Source organism: Cydia fagiglandana, chromosome 13 (assembly GCF_963556715.1).
Source record: "Cydia fagiglandana chromosome 13, ilCydFagi1.1, whole genome shotgun sequence".
Taxonomy (NCBI): Eukaryota; Metazoa; Arthropoda; class Insecta; order Lepidoptera; family Tortricidae; genus Cydia; species Cydia fagiglandana.
Genome location: NC_085944.1, coordinates 3,508,311 through 3,527,435, shown reverse-complemented (window position 1 = coordinate 3,527,435; position 19,125 = coordinate 3,508,311). Strand labels below are relative to the sequence as shown.

At 37.8% G+C, this 19,125-nt stretch overlaps 2 protein-coding genes across 4 annotated transcripts in view; one reads left to right on the top strand and one right to left on the bottom strand.

Annotated features, from left to right (window-relative positions):
* LOC134670014 (calmodulin-like) overlaps positions 1 to 19,125 on the bottom strand; it is a 331,833-nt gene that overhangs the window by 249,243 nt on the left and 63,465 nt on the right. Inside the window, exon 1 of one of the 2 annotated variants that reach the window (XM_063527682.1) lies at positions 1,229 to 1,580. The exons of the other annotated variant lie outside the window; for it this stretch is intronic. The gene's annotated coding sequence lies outside the window, so the exon portion shown is untranslated. Of the gene's footprint in view, positions 1 to 1,228; positions 1,581 to 19,125 lie in introns of those variants that run through there. 2 annotated transcript variants of the gene reach the window in all.
* Positions 15,603 to 18,606, top strand: LOC134669771 (alpha-(1,3)-fucosyltransferase C-like). 2 transcript variants are annotated; one of them, XM_063527399.1, is made up of 3 exons: positions 15,603 to 16,016; positions 17,707 to 17,799; positions 18,205 to 18,606. In XM_063527399.1, the coding sequence occupies exons 1-3, from the start codon at positions 15,913 to 15,915 to the stop codon at positions 18,392 to 18,394; spliced, it is 387 nt and encodes a 128-aa protein (XP_063383469.1). In that variant the 5' UTR covers positions 15,603 to 15,912; the 3' UTR covers positions 18,395 to 18,606. The 2 variants fall into 2 exon arrangements, with proteins under 2 accessions (XP_063383469.1, XP_063383468.1); XM_063527398.1 differs by lacking the exon at positions 15,603 to 16,016 and adding an exon at positions 16,392 to 17,374.

The following is a 19,125-nucleotide window of genomic DNA, read 5'->3' as shown; positions in this document are numbered from 1 at the left end:
GCCGATTGTAACGTCCTACAGTCACCACACGGGATTGTTATGCCATGTAGGGTTCTTGCAAATTGGAAATTCTATAGCGTAAGTATTGACAACCAATTTAGCTAGGACCATGATACGTTGGAACTAACGAGATTTAATGCAAGTAGTTTTTACAGTATCAGATCTGTACAGTTAGATATTCTGCTACAAATCTATTGAGTACTTACGTGTATTGATCAAAAACACGAGCCCTCTCCTCTGTGACCTAATCTCATTTCACTAAGGCTAAAGTTCATTATCGAAAGTCGTTCTTAATAGCCCAATTCAGACAAGCTAATTTAGATTATAGCAAATCGTGAAACTTACGATTAAGATCGTTTATAAAATTAGTTTCTATTTCTAACTCTCCCTATGTGTAGAGAATATTCGAATGGCTAAAAAATTACTGCGATCCCGTTGTGAGAATATTCCGGTGGCTAAAAAATAATTGCATTCCCGTTGTGAGAACATTCCGGTGGCTAAAAATAACTGCATTCCCGTTGTGAGAATATTCCGGTGGCTAAAAATAATTGCATTCCCGTTGTGAGAATATTCCGGTGGCTAAAAAATAATTGCATTCCCGTTGTGAGAATATTCCGGTGGCTAAAACATAACTACGTTCCCGTAGTGAGAATATTCCGGAGGCTAAAAAATAATTGTTTCCTGTTGCCAGGGAAGTTTTGAGATTACACTGAGCAACTTTTACTATGGGACCACCCAGAAATCGCTAAAAAATGTACCCTCCCATAGAAAATGGACCAGCCAAAATGTATGAAACAGCCATATATTTTTATCGTGATTTCGGGGTGCGTCCCATTATAAAAGTTGCTCAATATAATCCCAAAACCTCCCTAGCAACGGGAATACAGTTATTTTTTAGCTAACCATTAGGACTATTGAGGGCCAATGAGGCTTGAACTCATTACCTTTTTTGTGTCAAATTATATATAAAAATAACTATTATAAACCAAGAACGAGCAATCACGTTTACATCGTCAAAAAGTGTTATTTTGACTAAAAAACGAGTTACCTGTCATCCTCCGTTCAACAAATCCTTAAGGCGTTAATCTGGTTTACTACGCGACGTTTACTGTATAAATCAGGCTTTTCCCCAAAAATAAATCTGATAACCGTATCCCTAAGGAGCGCTTTCAGCGACCAACTCTGGCCTTACGTAAGCGCTTATCTCAACTGCTTTCTATCTACATACTCACACCACCGCTGAACCGGCAACTTTACTAACAACCAAGAAACTATATCACTAAACTATACTAATAACACGAATATTGCTTCACGTTATCCAAAGTCACGAGAAAGTCTGGAAAGAGAAGCACGTTTTGAAACCAGCCAGGGTAGTGTTTTGTTTTTGAGAGGGAGGGGGTGGCAATGTTTACGTGAAAGAGAGGAAAGCGTGTGGCCTGGCTGGTAACTGCCGGCGAAGTGATTCCCACACGCTTAAAGCTGCGCGCGCAAAATGCCTATTCAGATTCTACCTATGTTACGTCAACTTGATGAAAATCACTGCGCGTCTAGCTCACACATTTAGGGATGAGCTGTGGTCCAAATTATATTGGTGTTAGAACTTTTTAAGTCCGAATGGGTTAAGATATCCAGTTGGAGCCTGCGTCGATTTTATTTCGTAGGTGTAAGGTTGAGCATTAGCGGGTACGTTGGCTTTAATTAATCGCTACCTAGTTCGCGTCAGTAGTACTTTCATATAAAAAGGTTTACAAAATATCATGCTAGATGGCGTTGTATCGAGAGCGGCGATTTCTACATCGCGCTAACGAAATGTTTATTGAGATTGTCTACAGGATGGGTAAATTACTTTGGTACACCTCGCGGTGTCCTATGTCGCGGTTATAGTAGCTGGAGGCAGGTCCAGACTTGTATTCTTGTATATGTTCATATGAAAAGAGATCCTTTGTATCAGCGGTCGGCAACCTGCGGCCCGCGAGCCGCATGCGGCTCGTGAACCTGTCACTTGCGGCTTGCGGCCCGAGTGCGCCTTGGCTATTTTACATATGTAATAGTGACAAACGACAATGTCTCATAAAGTCATAAATATTAACAAAGTACGGCCCGCATCACCTCCGTTAACTGCTATGTAGCCCTTGGCTGCTAAAAGGTTGCCGACCGCTGCTTTTTAATATATGGTCAACAGACCACCCCAACTAGATGCGTACGCACCATAGATAGCATCACCATTGATGTGCGGACGAAAAACCGACAGGGGCTATCCCATCGCCATCCCGCCGCGCCATAAACCATCCGACACCACTACCCTCTCTACGCGCTGGCCCATCTTATCTGTCTGGTGGTGGTGTGTGCCTGTGTCTGTGTAGTCATAGAGAAATATAGTAAGTAATACAAAAGTGCTCACTCCATACATCAGTTTTGGTCCCAGAAATATTCATCATCATCATCATCATTCTAGCCTTCAGTCGCCCACTGCTGAGCATAGGCCTCTCTTCGTGTACGCCACTTATCCCGGTCCTGGGCTAGTCTCATCCAAAAGTGCCCCGCAATTTTCCGAATGAAAAAAATGAATGAATTTTGTGAATGGATGATTTTCCAGAAATATTAGTATTTCCAAAGAGAATATATAGTATACAGGGCTATTGCCAAAGTAAATTTTGTAGTCACATAACATTTACTGCCATCTATCGACACACGATTAAAACTGAAAATAAAATTGAAAATGTATAAATTAATCAATATATGTTTACGGATAAATTATTTTTAATTTTTATTGTTCATACTGACCCATGTTCTTTCACTGATATGTGTTAAAATTGTTAAATATCAAACGGTGTCGTCCACGCCATCTAGCCGAGAATAGGCCAAAGGTGTGTGCACCATATATTCGAGAATGACTTTTTCTTGATTTCCGAGGCAAGTTTTTTTCTTAGACTTTATTTATCTTATACGGAGTTATATATAGAGCTTAAACTCTAATCTCAACAACATAAGGCTTTCCGGTCGGTGCTACATCTATTGTCACTTGACAGTACTAGTACTACTACTTAAAGCAATGTTTCTTAACCTGTGGTCCGCGGACCCCTGAGGGTCCGCGAGTAGTACGGGGGTACGGGGGCACTTATTCTCACCGGTCTGAAATGTATTGCTGATTTTTGTTTTATTAAGGGGTCCTTGGACTTCTGCTTGATTTCCTAGGGGTCCGTGGATGGAAAAAGGTTAAGAACCGCTGACTTAAAGGACTGATAATTCCGCTACTCGATGCTAGATGTGAAAGTTGCTATGGAAATACTAATATTTTTAGGACCAAACTGATGTATGGAGTGAGCACTCTTGTCTTACTCTATGGTATAGTCAATTGGCGGCTACTCTAATTGTTTTATTTGAATGATAGCACCGTTTAGAAGGGTCGCTATTTACCCGATCGCTTTCTCAATCCGATTAGGATTTGTGGTTAATTAATTACGAGTATTGGCAGACTACCAATGAATTGATACAGATGTTTATATAACGAATGGGCATACGGTGTGAATCACCCCTAATTATGTTAATTATATTATATTATACCGCAGAGGAAGGCTATGGATAATAATATTAATAATGATCTGTCTGCGGTGATATTTTTTCAATCGGAAATAACCGTTTTATTACCCAGAAACTACTATCTGAATGGGTTCCCGCCTTATGACGCTCGCTGTGCATTTTGTGTACAGTAGTACAGTCACCTGCAATAATATGTTACTCTTCGAAGGCCGCAAAAATATGTGACACGCTCTTATGGCTCTACAAATAACATCGTGTCAGATGTTTTTGCGGCCTTCATAGCATGACATATTATTGCAGGTGACTGTACCTATAGCTCGTTTTTTTAGCATTAGAAAGAACTTGAAAGAAGGTAAGCGATCTTGACAAGTCTTTTATTGAAAAACGCTTTTTAAAAATCAGTAAATATTACTTATGAAAGCAGAAGAATATAAATGATCGTATTCGATTCATGATTGTTACATATTTGCCGTAACATATTTTTTAAATGTGTTTTTCAATTAAAATTTACATCAAGATTGTTTACCTTAAAAAAACGAACTAAGTATAAGCGCGAGCACCCGAGGCATCATATCAGTATCATACCTATATCCCCTCCACTGAGTCCTATTCAAAAGCAACCGTCAATCATTGGGCAGTTTACCCTACCAAGGTCACCCGGTCAGTTTATCCTAAACCAGCGGTTCTCAATCTTATTTTTTGACGGAACCCTTTTGGAAAGCGAAATACCATACATTGTACGTAAAATTTAACCTAACCCTACAATTTTTGAGGCGACTAAAGCATAGTGTTCTAAATTCTTGCGGGACCCCTGCAGGGGTGTCGCGGAACACACTTAGAGAATGGCTGTCCTAAACGTTTTTCAGGATTAGTATTATTAGTCGTAAAAGTAAGCTTTTCGTAAATAAACATGATGTTTCGTTATTATCTTAGATTCACATTACATAAGCCGTGTGCACAGATGTTAATGTTGTCATAAAGTTGCGTCTAGACCATTTTATAGTACTTATGCCCTAAATATGAAATGTTTTTTTTAATTCATGTGAACATTTTCAACAAGTTATCTGATAATTAATTTATACCTACATAATTAGTTTATTAAGTTGTAGTTATTAACAATATTATTAATCTCCGAGAATTCCACACTGGAAAATAATGAATACAGGTCACTTTGTACTGCATTTTGTAATAAATGGCCCATTTTCAATGGTGTTAATATACATCATCAAACCTTATTCATTCATTAAACAAAATCAACCCTTTGGTGAACATCGTTAATAGGTAACTTATTTTTTTTATTATATAAAAATATTATAAATATAAGCTACTGTACTTAAACTACGTTCATACTCGAAATACTCGAATATATCACTTACCAAATACATGTAAATATATATTATTTAATGTTCACTCCAACACTCGACGAGAATCTGACTTTAAAGGTACCTAAGTATAAGTGCTAAGATGAATGATTCAATTAATTACTTACTATTATTTATTATATCAGTAGCAGACCCCAAAAGCCGGTTATACATACCTGAAAATGAAAATACATAATATAAATTATTGTTAACATTTTATGAAAAAACAAAAACTTATTATTCATATAAATCACGTTGCCCAAAACATAATAATTGTGAAATAGACCTTACGATTAATAAATTTACATGGCAAGTAGAAAATGATCGCTGTATATGTATGTACAACACTTCACTCATAGCGCCATCTATCGCAGGGTGGTCATACTACAAACTAACACAATGCACTTATAAGGTGAGCATTCCCGATTTCCCGGAAGCAAACGAGGAAATCCTTTTAAGCAGTTTGGGTACAATCGAATAGATGGCGCTGCTATAAGGAAGAAGAATTTGTTGTTACCGTGGAAATTATTAAGAGCTAAGTTTTACGCGTGACGAAATTTAGAATGAAATAAGTTACCATTGCGGAAAACACTGTGGAATATAAATTAGAGTAATGGTAACATTCCATTTCTGACCGCAGCTGCACTTCTGGTACTGAACGCGTCGGTGTTATTGTCAATTTCCATAGTGAAATGAATAGTAATGCAGCTGTCGTTGGAAATGGCCTGTCACCTTAATCCAACTTTGTGAAATACGGATAAGTTCCTAAAATAAAATTATGTGAAGTCTGGAACTAGAACAAATCTAGCGATAATGAGTAAAGGCCTGAATTGAGTAAGGTGAAATGGGGTAGAATTATTGAAAGGGATTTGCATGAGGGGTAAGATGAAAAGTCACTCGTAATACTTCAGCGTCTATCAATCTTTCCCCAACCCACTTTATAATTTACACTTTATGTGAATTGCATAAAATTTAACATTTAATAATAATATATTATAGGGCGATTAAAAGATATGCTCCGACGATTCAGTAATAACAATATCAGAGAGTGTGGGCGTTTGTTATTCAAATAGCATACGAAACAGGCCAGTCGAGAGTTCTAGGGCTTAGCCAAAGAAAATAGTTATATATAGTGGTAACGTCTGAAAAAAAACGTGCCCGTTAGTTTGACATCCAAAACAGATCAAACGTTAACTGTTGACAGTCAGGGTTACCGCGAAATATATGAAGCTGTAATACCGCGCCATCTTGTTTACCTGTCAAATTCTAAACACGAAAGTGTCTTAAATTGTACGCATCTTAGGGTCGGTTGCACCAAACTGTTACGAACGTTAAAGAGTTCGCTAAATTTTTATGTATGGAAAGTTTCATAGTAAAGGCGCGGGGCGCGCCGGCTGACGATGATCAGTCTGTCAAATGTGGTTGGTGCAACTGGCACTTACTCAACCAATGTATCTTTGGCTTAGTCTCCAGTCGGTCTTTTTACTGAGACGGACACGAGCGTAACTTCATTTTCAAACCACTTGAGCAATCTTCAAGGTCTTATCAAAACCAATTAAACAAAATATCATACCTGAATTGGGCTCCAAATCGCCCACATCCGCGGACCAATGAGAGCAGAGGACCTCGAGATAACTTTTCCGGGTAAGTTCACTACAATGTGGTCTCGCGGAGTTGGTTTTAATTAAATCTACCCTTTTTCGTCTAATCAAATTATGTAGTACGTAAATTGGTGTATAAAGCCTCTTTATAAGAAATTACGTCGCTATTTACTCGGTTAAACCTGGAGTTACCATGGTTAATAGATAGTACAATTTGACATTTGAGTTAACGGTTTCAACGGTTAACCTCAGGTTAGTGGGATGGTGCAAGTGCCATTATGCGAATAGGCACTTTTATACTTTGCTGTGGATATCCAGGATAAACTAAAACCGACTAACTTAGGGTAAACTAAAGTTTATTTATTTATTTATTTAAACTTTATTGCACAGTAAAAAATTGTACAAAAGGCGAACTTAATGCCAGAAGGCATTCTCTACCAGTTAACCCTCGGGCCAAACAGAGAACAAGGAAAGTTTCTTTTTTTACAGTTTTTACCTATTTTTTGTTTGGCTAGTCTAAAAAATCCCACATCCGAAAATCCGGGGTATGCTAATATCAAATCAATATAATATTTATTAACTCTGAATCTCCCACTCGAAGGAACTACCATAATAGTGGGAAAGTGCAAATGTCTAGTTATTTATTGAAAGTAATTTTGCACGTTCTAATCGATAACTAAGCAATAAACCTCTAGTACCTACCTACATTCAACATATTGAGACTGATATTTTTTGTTCGGAGAAACAGAAAATACAGGTCAAACAATCTTTGACGTATTGAGGTATCTTAAAAATAAATGCACTAGGTATTGTTGCAATTTTTAAGGTGTCCCAATGTTAACTGTGTCATACCGTAGGTACAGTCAGCAGCAGAAGTTGCTAAGCGGGCCAGGTGTTCAAAATGATCTTGAGGCGACTTTATTTTTAAGAGAATAACATCGTGTCAAGGTTATTTTGAACACCGCGCCGCTTAGGAACTTCTGCTGCTGACTGTACACAAAATTAATTTTTAACAAGCAGAAACATCTACGACCGATGCTAAAATATTAAGTTTAGAATAAATTTAAAAGTGGAAAAATTACTGCCTCGGTTGAGACTTGAACTTACGGCCTCTGGCCCAAGTCAGTATAATATTATTTCCACTTTTAAATATATTCTAAGCTTTATAGGTACATATTTTAAGGTATTTCTAACTCATTCACGTCTATCCTGTATGCTTCGCAAAGTAAATAGAATCTAAAGCTAATTTTAAGCTGCATCCTTACAACATTTTTTTCAGTACCTTAAACTCAAATGAAAACGCAATACATATGTACTTACCACCTACGTAGTTTATTTTTTACTGTACAGTCATCAGCAATAGTATCTTACACAACTGGGGCCGCAAAAATATGTGACACGTTCTTATTTGGAGCGCAATAAGAGCGCGTCATATATTTTTGCGGCCTTAGTTGTGTAAGATACTATTGCTGATGACTGTACCTATTATACACAGAAGTAACCTTGGTCTAATATGTTTTTGACCCAACTTCGCCTATTATGAACCTTTCTTAAAATTCGAAAATGTTAAATATTAAATTAAACCTACAGGAGGCTCAAAAAGGCGAAGTATGATCAAAAACATATTAGGCCAAGGTCACTTCTGTGGATAATAGGTACAATAAAAATTAAACTAGGTGGTACATATGTATTCCGTTTTTATTTGAGTGTACTGAAAAAACCGGGAAAGTGCGAGTCGGACCCGCGCACGAAGGGTTCCGTACCATAATGCAAAAAAAACGGAAAAAAATGCAAAGAAAAACGGTCACCCATCGAAGTACTACTGACCACGCCCGACGTTGCTTAACTTTGGTCAAAAATCACGTTTGTTGTATGGGAGCCCCATTTAAATCTTTATTTTATTCTGTTTTTAGTATTTGTTGTTATAGCGGCAACAGAAATACATCATCTGTGAAAATTTCAACTGTCTAGCTGTCACGGTTCGTGAGATACAGCCTGGTGACAGACAGACGGACGGACGGACGGACGGACGGACAGCGAAGTCTTAGTAATAGGGTCCCGTTTTACCCTTTGGGTACGGAACCCTAAAAATACACGCGAGTGTCAAGAATTCTCACAGTTCAATAACAAAGTACTATGTTTGTTTTATCAAGTAGCCCTCCTAGGGTCCTGAAAAAACAGAGGCTTCTGGGATTGCCTGAAAAAGGTAACGCTAAAGCTAGATTTATTCAGGCCTCGACACCTCGACATAGAATATTAAGCGTCACACCTAGCCGCTGTCAAATAATCGAATTTAGAGCATTTTCACATTGTCCGATCGGATATCGGATGTCGGAAAGAAGTAAAATGTAAGAAATATGCATCTCTGTCAATCATCAAATCATCATTACTAAAAAACAAAAGACAACATAAAAAAGGCAGACTTAATGCCAATGGCACACTCTCGCCTTCCGACATCCGATATCGGAAAGGCGCCTCCGATAAATTCTGCCATGTTAGAGCCCCGGTACTAGTTTTCGTTGGTAAAAATTGTTATAGCTAGAAAGAAAATAGATCGAGTAAAAGTTTTGTATGTAAATGTTAGAGTCGGATCAAAAAAAGTCTGCAGCGGATTTGATAGCACGCGCAGTGCAAGTGTTTTTTATACGTCATAATTTCATAGAAGTTCGGCGTTTAAAATAACACTTGCACTGCGTGGGCTATCAAATCCGCTGCAGACTATTCTTGGTCTGACTCTAATGACGTTTTAGGTAATATAAATATTCGTTTTAAAATGATAGTGTAACTTCGATTGTAATTCGAAATGCATTTACTATTAATTAATGCCATTGCTGCAGTATATTCCTATTTATATTCATTAATCATGCATTGTTAAATAACGATACAATTCAATACAATAAATACCTTTTATTAATTCAGCAGCAGAACAATCACTGGGCACTGTGTATTTTTAACAATGGTGGCAACATAGCTGAAATACCGGGCAATTGCGAGTCGGACTCGCACACGAAGGATTCCGTACCATAATGAAAAAAAAAACGGGAAAAAAAGCAAAAAAAGAACGGTCACCCATCCAAGTACTGACCACGCCCGACGTTGCTTAACTTTGGTCAAAAATCACGTTTGCTGTATGGGAGCCCCACTTAAATCTTTATTTTACTCTGTTTTTAGTATTTGTTGTTATAGCGGCAACAGAAATACATCATCTGTGAAAATTTCAACTGTCTAGCTATCACGGTTCGTGAGATACAGCCTGGTGACAGACAGACGGACGGCCGGACGGACGGACGGACAGCGAAGTCTTAGTAATAGGGTCCCGTTTTACCCTTTGGGTACGGAACCCTAAAAACTGTTTAAGGCCTAATGTATAAGTTACTCTACGGTTTACTAAACAAATTAGTGCTACACTCTGGCGGAAAAATATTGCAGTAATAATATTGAAACAAAACCTTTTACTTAGTGATGGTTTATTTATAAATTCCGTGATATTTTCTTTTTTCCTGATAGTTCTGTATTTCCTGTTCGTTCCAGTTTGCGCTGATCTAATCTAATCTAACCGTGGTAAGCCTTCGATGTTGCTAGAGGCGCGTCCACAACTCCACACTCACAGAATGTATCATCTGGCCCCTAAATTGTAGAGAGATTGAAATTTTAAGTTTAAGTTTTCGATTCAAGCCACAAAATGCAGATGGCGCAATTCTGGAAATGAATTAGAGACTCACTACATATGAAACAGAAAAGATATGTGAGGTCCCACGGTAAAGTGTACCATTGCCCCGGCTGAATACTGGAGCGGCGTTAATAATAGCGTAAACGCCAGCCGCTATAAGGTACCTTTTGCCGTGGAACGTCACATACCTTTACTATTTCATATCTAGTGAATCTCTAATTCATTTCCCGAATCGCGCCGAGAGCGTCTTAAACAGAGAATCTTAAACACAGCTTACAATAAGCTGAAAGTTAATCTAACTTAATTTTGATGTCATAATGATATCTAAATAATTATTGTCTGTTTGTAAATAATAACAAATTGCACGTGAATTTCCTACTTATTCGTACATTTATTAGATATAGCGAGACGCACAGGTGAATGATAACAAACCTAATATGCTGCTGGCATACCTCGAAGCAAATGATCTGCTCAGTGACCGTCAATATGGCTTTCGCCGAGGTCGGTCTACTGGGGATCTTTTAGCGTATGTCACGCACTGCTGCGGCGAGGCCATCGAGAGGAACGGTGAAGCGCTTGCTGTTTCACTGGACATCTCGAAGGCCTTTGACAGGGTTTGGCACGCAAGTCTCCTTAGCAAGCTTCCTGCATACGGCATCCCTGCTGACTTTTGTAGCTGGCTATCTGATTTCTTGAGTGAACGGTCGATCAGAGTAGTTATTGATGGCTGCTCTTCGGACCTCATGGCCATTGACGCCGGTGTTCCTCAGGGGTCTGTTCTCTCCGCAACCCTTTTCCTGCTCCACATTAACGACATGCTGCAACCCAGCATTGTAGGTTATGCAGATGACAGTACGGTTGTTGAGAGATATTTGGCTAGTGCAGGGGACAGCAGGGAGGATATACGTTCACAGAGAGAGGCCATGGTTGAGCGAATGAACTTGACCCTTAGTCTCGTTTCCCAGTGGGGTGATGACAATCTGGTCACGTTCAATGCCTCCAAAACGCAGACGTGTCTATTTTCCGCAAAACGGAGTCCATTCGACCTGACTCCTTCTTTCCGGGGTGCATCTGTACCTATTGCCGACAGCCTGGAACTCCTCGGCATGGAGCTGAGTTCAGTCCTCAGCTTCGGCAGCTTCATTGAGTCTAAAGCACAAACTGCGGCCAGAAAGCTGGGCGTCCTAAATAAGGTGAAGCGATACTTCACACCTGGACAGCTTCTAACACTTTACAAAGCTCAAGTCCGGTCGTGTATGGAGTATTGCAGCCACCTGTGGGATGGCTCAGCTAAATACCAACTCGCCGCTTTGGACTCAGTGGAGCGCAGAGCCAGGAGGATGATTGGCGACAAGAAGCTAACGGCTAAGCTTCAGTCTTTGGCCCATCGGCGGAAAGTCGCCAGCCTGTCGGTATTCTACAGGTTGCACTTCGGGGAGTGTGCCCAAGAGCTACACGAGCTTATTCCACCGTCCCCATTCTACCATCGGACTTTTAGACGCACGGCCGGTTTCCATCCTTACTTGGTAAATATTCCACCAATTCGCACGAAGCGCTTTGCTTCTACTTTCCTTATGCGCACTGCCAAGGAATGGAATTCCTTGCCGGCGTCTATATTTCCGTGTTCTTATAACCCGGCAACCTTCAAATCAAGAGTGAACAGGCACCTTCTGGGCGAGCTCGCTCCATCGTAGGCCACGTCTACGCCTCGGCTAGTCTGTGGCCATGAGTAAGCCCATTCATAATAAAAAAAAAAAATAAATAAATAAATATTAATAATAAGCTCAAGAAAGCTTGTGTCGTGGGTACTCAGACAACTATATATATAAATTATATAAATACTTAAATACATAGAAAACAACCATGACTCAGGAACAAATATCTGTATCATCAATATCATCATACAAAATAAATAATTGCCCTTACCAGGATTCGAACCTGGGACCATCGGCTTCATACCCACTAGGCCAGACCAGTCGTCAAAATATCATCATCAAAATGTAATTTTGCATTGGGTGTATCCCAATTTGTCCCCGCTAGGCACAGATGGTAATTGATACATTTATATGAATCATTCTCATCCGTCCCCGCCTCATTTATGGCGGCGGTCAGGACAAAACGGGAATACGGCTACACCTTGCATTGGCCTCCTGTGTTCGCTGCCTCTGTTTTCCTGTCGATGTTTCTAATGGGATCAGTTCCGACATGAATAATTTAATTATGTTGGTTGTTACACGGATTAATGTAGCCGTGGCCATTTCTCTACGGCTGTTGGTTCATTAATTCTACCAGGCGTGGCTCATTCCGCGATTTCGTCGCTTTGCTACAACAGGTAGCTAAAAGTACATCCGATCCACACCAATTTTGGGGAAAGCCATAAGCCGCGCGCAAGCATTTATTTTCATTCACAAACCATACGATTTAACCTGTTATAAATTTGAATAAATCTAGCCCATATTTCAGAGTAACCAATTAATAAGTAAAATCCTTAAGCAGTTCAGTAAGTAACATTGACATTTTGCGAAGCTGTAACGAACAACAACAAATCGTATAATTTATAATTTACGAAAAGATAACGCCGCCCGCTACAAAATTATTTCACTTACCGCAGTTTTGCAGCGCACGTAAAACAACCATAACAACCACTCAAAAATCAGTTTGAATTAAGTCCTTATATCGTGAGAATACGGTTTAAAATTGAATAAGTTATCCAATGGCGGTTACGCGTGATGGGGAATTTCTGTACCGCCCTAAGTTTTAATCCTGCCTCTACACAGAGCCGGTTTCCAGAAATTGCTCGTTCAACTCCTATTTTAAAATTAATTCTGTGAGTGAAATGCACGTTTTTCCTAGCATACATTTTATAAAAAAAAACTGTTTATTTCACACAATATTAAGGTACTTTACAAACAAAACTCTTCAGTGAACGATCATTTGAAGGAATGGCAGTACGTACTTACCTGAATAGGTACTTTTGAAAATATGAAATAAGTAGGTAGTTCAAATTAAAACCAAAATATTACTTTGTTAATCCGCGTAAAAAGATAACGTGCTAGTCAATCAGTGCCAACCCGTTATACTTACTTGCGTATTTTTTGCATGCAATTAATTTCCCCACCCTCCCACCGCAAAAATAAATATATATGACGGTCTGACATCCGGCAACGGAATGACGTGTCCAGAAAGGTCGGCCATATTTATACCTTGACCACTCCCCTTACTGTGCAAGTGTGAGTGAGATGGAAAAATTCCTAATAACGGCGATGACGCAACATTCAATTGTTCGTTAAGAATCATGCCCCTATTGTTGTACCTAATTATTTCCAGTTGTTCCAGAACACCCAAACGCAATCCCTTCTCGCAAACATGCAAAACATCTAATTATCATGCAAATCATCATGTTTGGGTGTTCTGGAACAACTGGAAATAATTAGGTACAACAATAGGGGCATGATTCTTAACGAACAATTGAATGTTGCGTCATCGCCGTTATTACGAATTTTCTGGACCATTCTGGACACGTCATTCCGTTGCCGGACGTCAGACCGTCAACAGCTCCTGAGGATGCCTCGTAGAGAGGCGAAACACGTGTCGAGTATTATTCTTTTGGTGGTGGTTTGTTATATTTATTCGCGTATTTATATTTGCGGTAAGAGGGTGGGAAAATTAATTGCATGCAAAAAATACGCAAGTAATTATAACGGGTTGGCACTGATTGACTAGCACGTTATCTTTTTACGCGGATTAGCAAAGTAATATTTTGGTTTTAATTAATATGGATTTCCGCAAAGTAACGCCTGATTCTATTCACTATTAGGTAGTTCAAAAGTAATAAGAAAATAACACGACATTGAGATATTATTAATATTGAAGTTTCAATCCAGGTTGACACTACTTCACACTATGCTATAAAATTATATATAAATAATATTTTTTTATCCATTTTCCATTCCCTCTGATAAAAACTTATAAATTTTAGTTTTTTTTTTGTATTAACACGCCGAGTTTGAAGTTGATGAAAATGTAAAACAAAAGTGGAGACAGTACACCGCCCTGCAGTACACCGGTTGATGACTCCAAGTAAAATGAGAGACTCCAACTTTATACGTTACTTACGATAAGTTGAATATCTATGAAATCACTCAATAACCACGGGAGATAACAATGATAAGCGAATGCAAAGTCAGCCAGAAGCTTAAATCAAAATCAACAGTATCAAAGGCTTTTTTGAAATCCAGCAACGTTAAGTATCTCAGATTATTCATACCCAATTGTACCTAACTTATGCGTGGTTTTATTGAGCGCAGTAGCATACTATAGCCGGAGCAAAAACCAATTAAGTAAGAATTTAGGAAATAATTTAATTTTATATTCTGCTAATATGAGAATTACCAAAAAACTAACTACGGATCGTAATGCGGCAATGTTTTTTTATTTATTCTATACTCTAATCTTACATTAAATCAAACAGAAAAGTGCCGTGGAACCCTTTTGTACCGACACTACATTCGTAGATACATTTATTAAACATTGTTGTGATACATAGGATAAACAAAAAAAATATAAAATTACAAATGACGTTACTTAACTACAATAGATATATCAGCGGGTAAAACTAAATAACTCCCACTCAAGTACACAACCGGACATGCATTCCTTGCATCGCTGTGCGGCTTACGTGTCAAGAAAGTCTTAAGCGGCTCAGGCTTTCCTTAAAGCGTATGCCATTAATTGAGTAAGGCGTTAATTACAATAGATCAATAAACGCGTTTGAGTATGCACCGAGTGGGGCGCGCAGCGATTACAGGATGATCTAATGGGGTTGGCCGGTCAAAGTATTAAGCAGATGGCGCCATCATAGCTTGCCCCGTCAATCCATAGAATTGTGTCAATTTTTTGTTTTTTTAATGCTTTGAATGCCAGCTCTTTAAGCCAAATCTCATAGAAAAAGGGGCAAGCTATGATGGCGCCATCTATGCAAACTGTTGACAGTTGCCAACCCCATTTATTTATGTATTTTAATTTCTGCCAGTTAGTTCATTTAGTATTAACCATACGTTCCTAAGGTTATTTTTACATTCATTAATTTTATCGTTTATGGATATGTATGTCTGGATTAAATAAATGAATTGAATTTGTTTTTAGAAAAAATTTTTTTTATGTATTTTATGTTTTCTCCGTTATATATAATACTGATCGTAGGATTCTATTAGACGGATCTTTTTTACATTCTTCATACAACCAATCTACCTCATTATATTTGTCCCGTATTTTTTTCGTTACCCATTTTTCTTTATTTCGTTTTGATTTCGTTGATATTTTGATCTTTTCGGTACATTTATCATATACATAGTTAAGAAGTTACTTTTTATGAAGTTATACATTATTTGCTAATGGACAGTTAATTTCATTTGTTCGGTGCCATGGAACGCGCTTAAGTTCTTCCAATACAAGTTGCGTGTTTATTTTTGCGATTATTTTTTAATCATCCTGTACCTAGTCGCGTCAAGCCTGCGAATGTTACACAAATCATTCGGTCATCCTCCAGAACAGTGCCGAGTGCCCCGGAGTAGGTTTTCTCTGTATTTTTTTACGAATGCGTGGTTAATACAAGATCGCGTAGTTTACTTACGTGTGTTTTTTTAATTAAAAGTGCTTATCAGTTAATAGAGGCCATAAAAGCATCATAAAAATGCTGTAAATTATTGTTGCACCTAGTCGTTTTATTAGCAAGAGCTGTATGCAAGTCCATGTGTTTGAGATTGATTGGTTTGAAAGAAATAACCCTTTTTTTAGAATATACCATTGTATACCGAAAAAAATGTTGAAGATAATTCTGCAAAAGTAAGTTCAATGAAATACTATGAAAGACTATGTAAGAGGATTTTTTCATGATTCGTTATTTTCAATTAAATACTTGATTTATTAAACTATTTCGAAAATAATTTTAGAGCAGAAACATGCAGCAGTGAATAGCAGATAAAGATAAGCTGTTTTTAATTTTAACTAGAGATTTAATTGCGATCATTTGCAATCTATTTATACCACATAAAATCAAACTAAAAGGCTGAAAACAGTGTAATTTCAGTGTAATATTTCTCTAATCAAGGCAAAAGTTGATTCATACGAGTAGATGACCATTAACGAATTGCAAAGAACTACTTCAGCTGCAACTGAACTACTTACTACAAACAGGTGCACTATAGACCCAAGTTAAAAATCAAAATTTTAAGTAATTGATGGGAATAGATTATTTCAAATATAATGAATTTAACGTCAAAACGAATGTGGTTTTGTACAGTAATGTTAGGATGTCTAACACTGTCGTTATTATATCAGCGGGACTTTACTGTAAGTGCTTTACAGTTACAAATCAGAATGAAGATTTATAATAATTCAACTAACTCATTAGACAGACAGAAAGGAATGAAATATATATTGGCATGGTCACCTCCAAAACATTGGCCATTGAAATATTGGGGTCCAGGGCAAACTGAGTATATCAGAAGAAAATGTAAAGTAAATAATTGTTACGTAACCGCAAATAGATCGTTTTTTCCGAACATCACACAATTCGACGCAGTTGTGTATAATTCGATGGAAATGAAGGGTATAGCATTTGTGCCTGGCCCAAAAATACGAAGTCCGCATCAAAAATATATATTTACCAGTATGGAGTCCTCGCATTACTACCCGCTTTGTGACAAGAGATACAATAACTTTTTCAATTGGACTTGGACTTACAGGCTAGACTCTGATGAACCTTATGGATACATAACTATTAGAAATATTACGGGCGACATAATTGGTCCAAATCAAATTATGCACTGGATGAAATTGGATTCGATGAAACCAATCGATGAAAAAACAAAAAAGATGTTAGAGAAGAAAAACAAAACTGCTGCCTGGTTTGTTTCTAACTGCCGAACTAAAAGTAAAAGAGAACAACTCGTCTTCAAGCTACAAAAAGAATTAGGAAAATATTATGGTTTAGAGATTGATATATTCGGTGGATGTGAATGGGCTTTGAAAAAATGTCCCTTGGAAAAAATGAAAGAGTGCTTGAAATTGATCCAAGAGCAGTACTATTTTTATCTCTCTTTCGAGAATTCCTTTAGCGAAGACTACGTGACCGAGAAATTGCTGACGGCGCTACAGAATTACGCGGTGCCGATAGTTTACGGAGGCGCTAACTACACACGGTAACATTATGATTATTTTCCTAAAATGGTACCGAATAACTCAGTTATAATTACCGCTTAGCATAGTCGGTGTGATAATGATGAAGCTTAAGATTAAGTTCCGGTGTCATGGTGTAAAGAGATATCAGTGTTGATTTCATGACCTTGAACTTGAACGTTTTCTCTGTATTTATACACTTATACAACTATCAATTCGGCTAAATTCTTAGCAAGGAAAACCCTAATTGAGCTTTCTGTGGACTGGGTTGAATGTCGCTATATTGTACCATAACTTTTATTATTATTGATTTTTCATAAAAAGAGATATTATTATTGGTTGTTGATTGTTTCAGATTCATGCCGGATGGTATATATCTGCATGCTGGTAAAATAGAGGTATCCGATCTGGCGAAACAAATGAATGATATCATAAAAAACAAAGACAGGTACTTTAATGTCCCATTATTAACTGACTATTAAGCTATTAACTATCATAGTCACAGATCATAGTGATGCAGATAATATGAAGTTTCCTGAAAATTGGAGTTGGTCGGAGATGGTCCATATCCCTTTTTAATTTAGTTAGTTTGTAAACAGATTTTAAAACCATAGTTGTCACTCCTATGGTCAATATTGTTAAGTCAAAGTATACGTATTATGGTTATATTATACGGCTACTCAGTCTTCTGGCAGTTTATTGTTTTGCAGATAGCTATTACTTACAGCAATTCTGTCTCTGGATGGGTTTGTTTCACAATTAGAGTCATGAGCGTAATTTTGTTTAATATGTGTAAGATCCAAATTTCATTCACTTTTATAAAAGTACTAATTAAAATGTTGAAAAATTTCAGATATTACAGTTTCTTCAAATGGCGAAACCACTATTCCTACCACGATAAAGAAGAATCACCCGATTCTGACGACCAGTGCATAACGTGTGCAATGCTTAACGACGACGCTCTTATGAAGAAGGAAACCGTGTATAAGGATTTTACAAACTGGTGGAATGTTCCGTGGGAATGTTATGGTAGAAAAGGGTAGACGGGTGAAGAATTTCTAAAGGCCCAAAAGACGATGGATTGTGCGAAAGAGGATATGAGAAAGAAAGAAGTGAGTGTTGAGGTGACGAAAGATAGAGGAGAATAGAACAGAAACCATGTGCCGACCCCACATAACGTAGGATAAGAGTAGAAAGAACAGGAAGAAGAAGAAGAAAAGTAGGCCCAAAATACTCTACTTAAAAAAGGGATTTAGCAGGTTTACACTTAGAAAACGATATAAGCTGCACCTTTGCTTGAAAAGTTTTAGTTAAACTTTTAAAGTTAACGTGCAGCTTAATATCGTTTTCTGGGTGTTAACCTGCTAAATCCATTTTTTATAATATATAGAGCATTTTGGACCCACTTTACTTCCTCTTCACCTTCCTCTCCCTCCTGCCCTTATCCCACGTCATGTGGGGTCTGATCCGGTCATGTTTAGTTCTAATCACTAATGTAGGTATGGGGAAGGCAAACAAATTATAGCCAGCATTCATTGAATGTAGTATTATACATAGGTACCTTTGGGTATGGTGCTTTACGCACACTAGTGTCCCATCCCCTGCCCCTGACGCAACCCCCTCTTTTAGCATGAAGTATGACGGTTCTTTTTTAATGTTTTTGGGGAAAGCAGTTCCTTTTGTACTAATGATGAATATTCTTATTCCTGTTTTTGATTATTGTACATTAAAGTGTTTTACTACTATTACTAAACGCTTTAAAGTTTTATTTTTA

Bases quoted from the DNA above. Each gene is read 5' to 3' on its own strand.
- LOC134669771 (XM_063527398.1), top strand. From the start codon at position 16,437: ATGAATTTAACGTCAAAACGAATGTGGTTTTGTACAGTAATGTTAGGA. The intron at 17,375-17,706 runs GTAACATTATGA...TGATTGTTTCAG, and splicing joins GGAGGCGCTAACTACACACG to ATTCATGCCGGATGGTATAT. The intron at 17,800-18,204 runs GTACTTTAATGT...GAAAAATTTCAG, and splicing joins ATCATAAAAAACAAAGACAG to ATATTACAGTTTCTTCAAAT.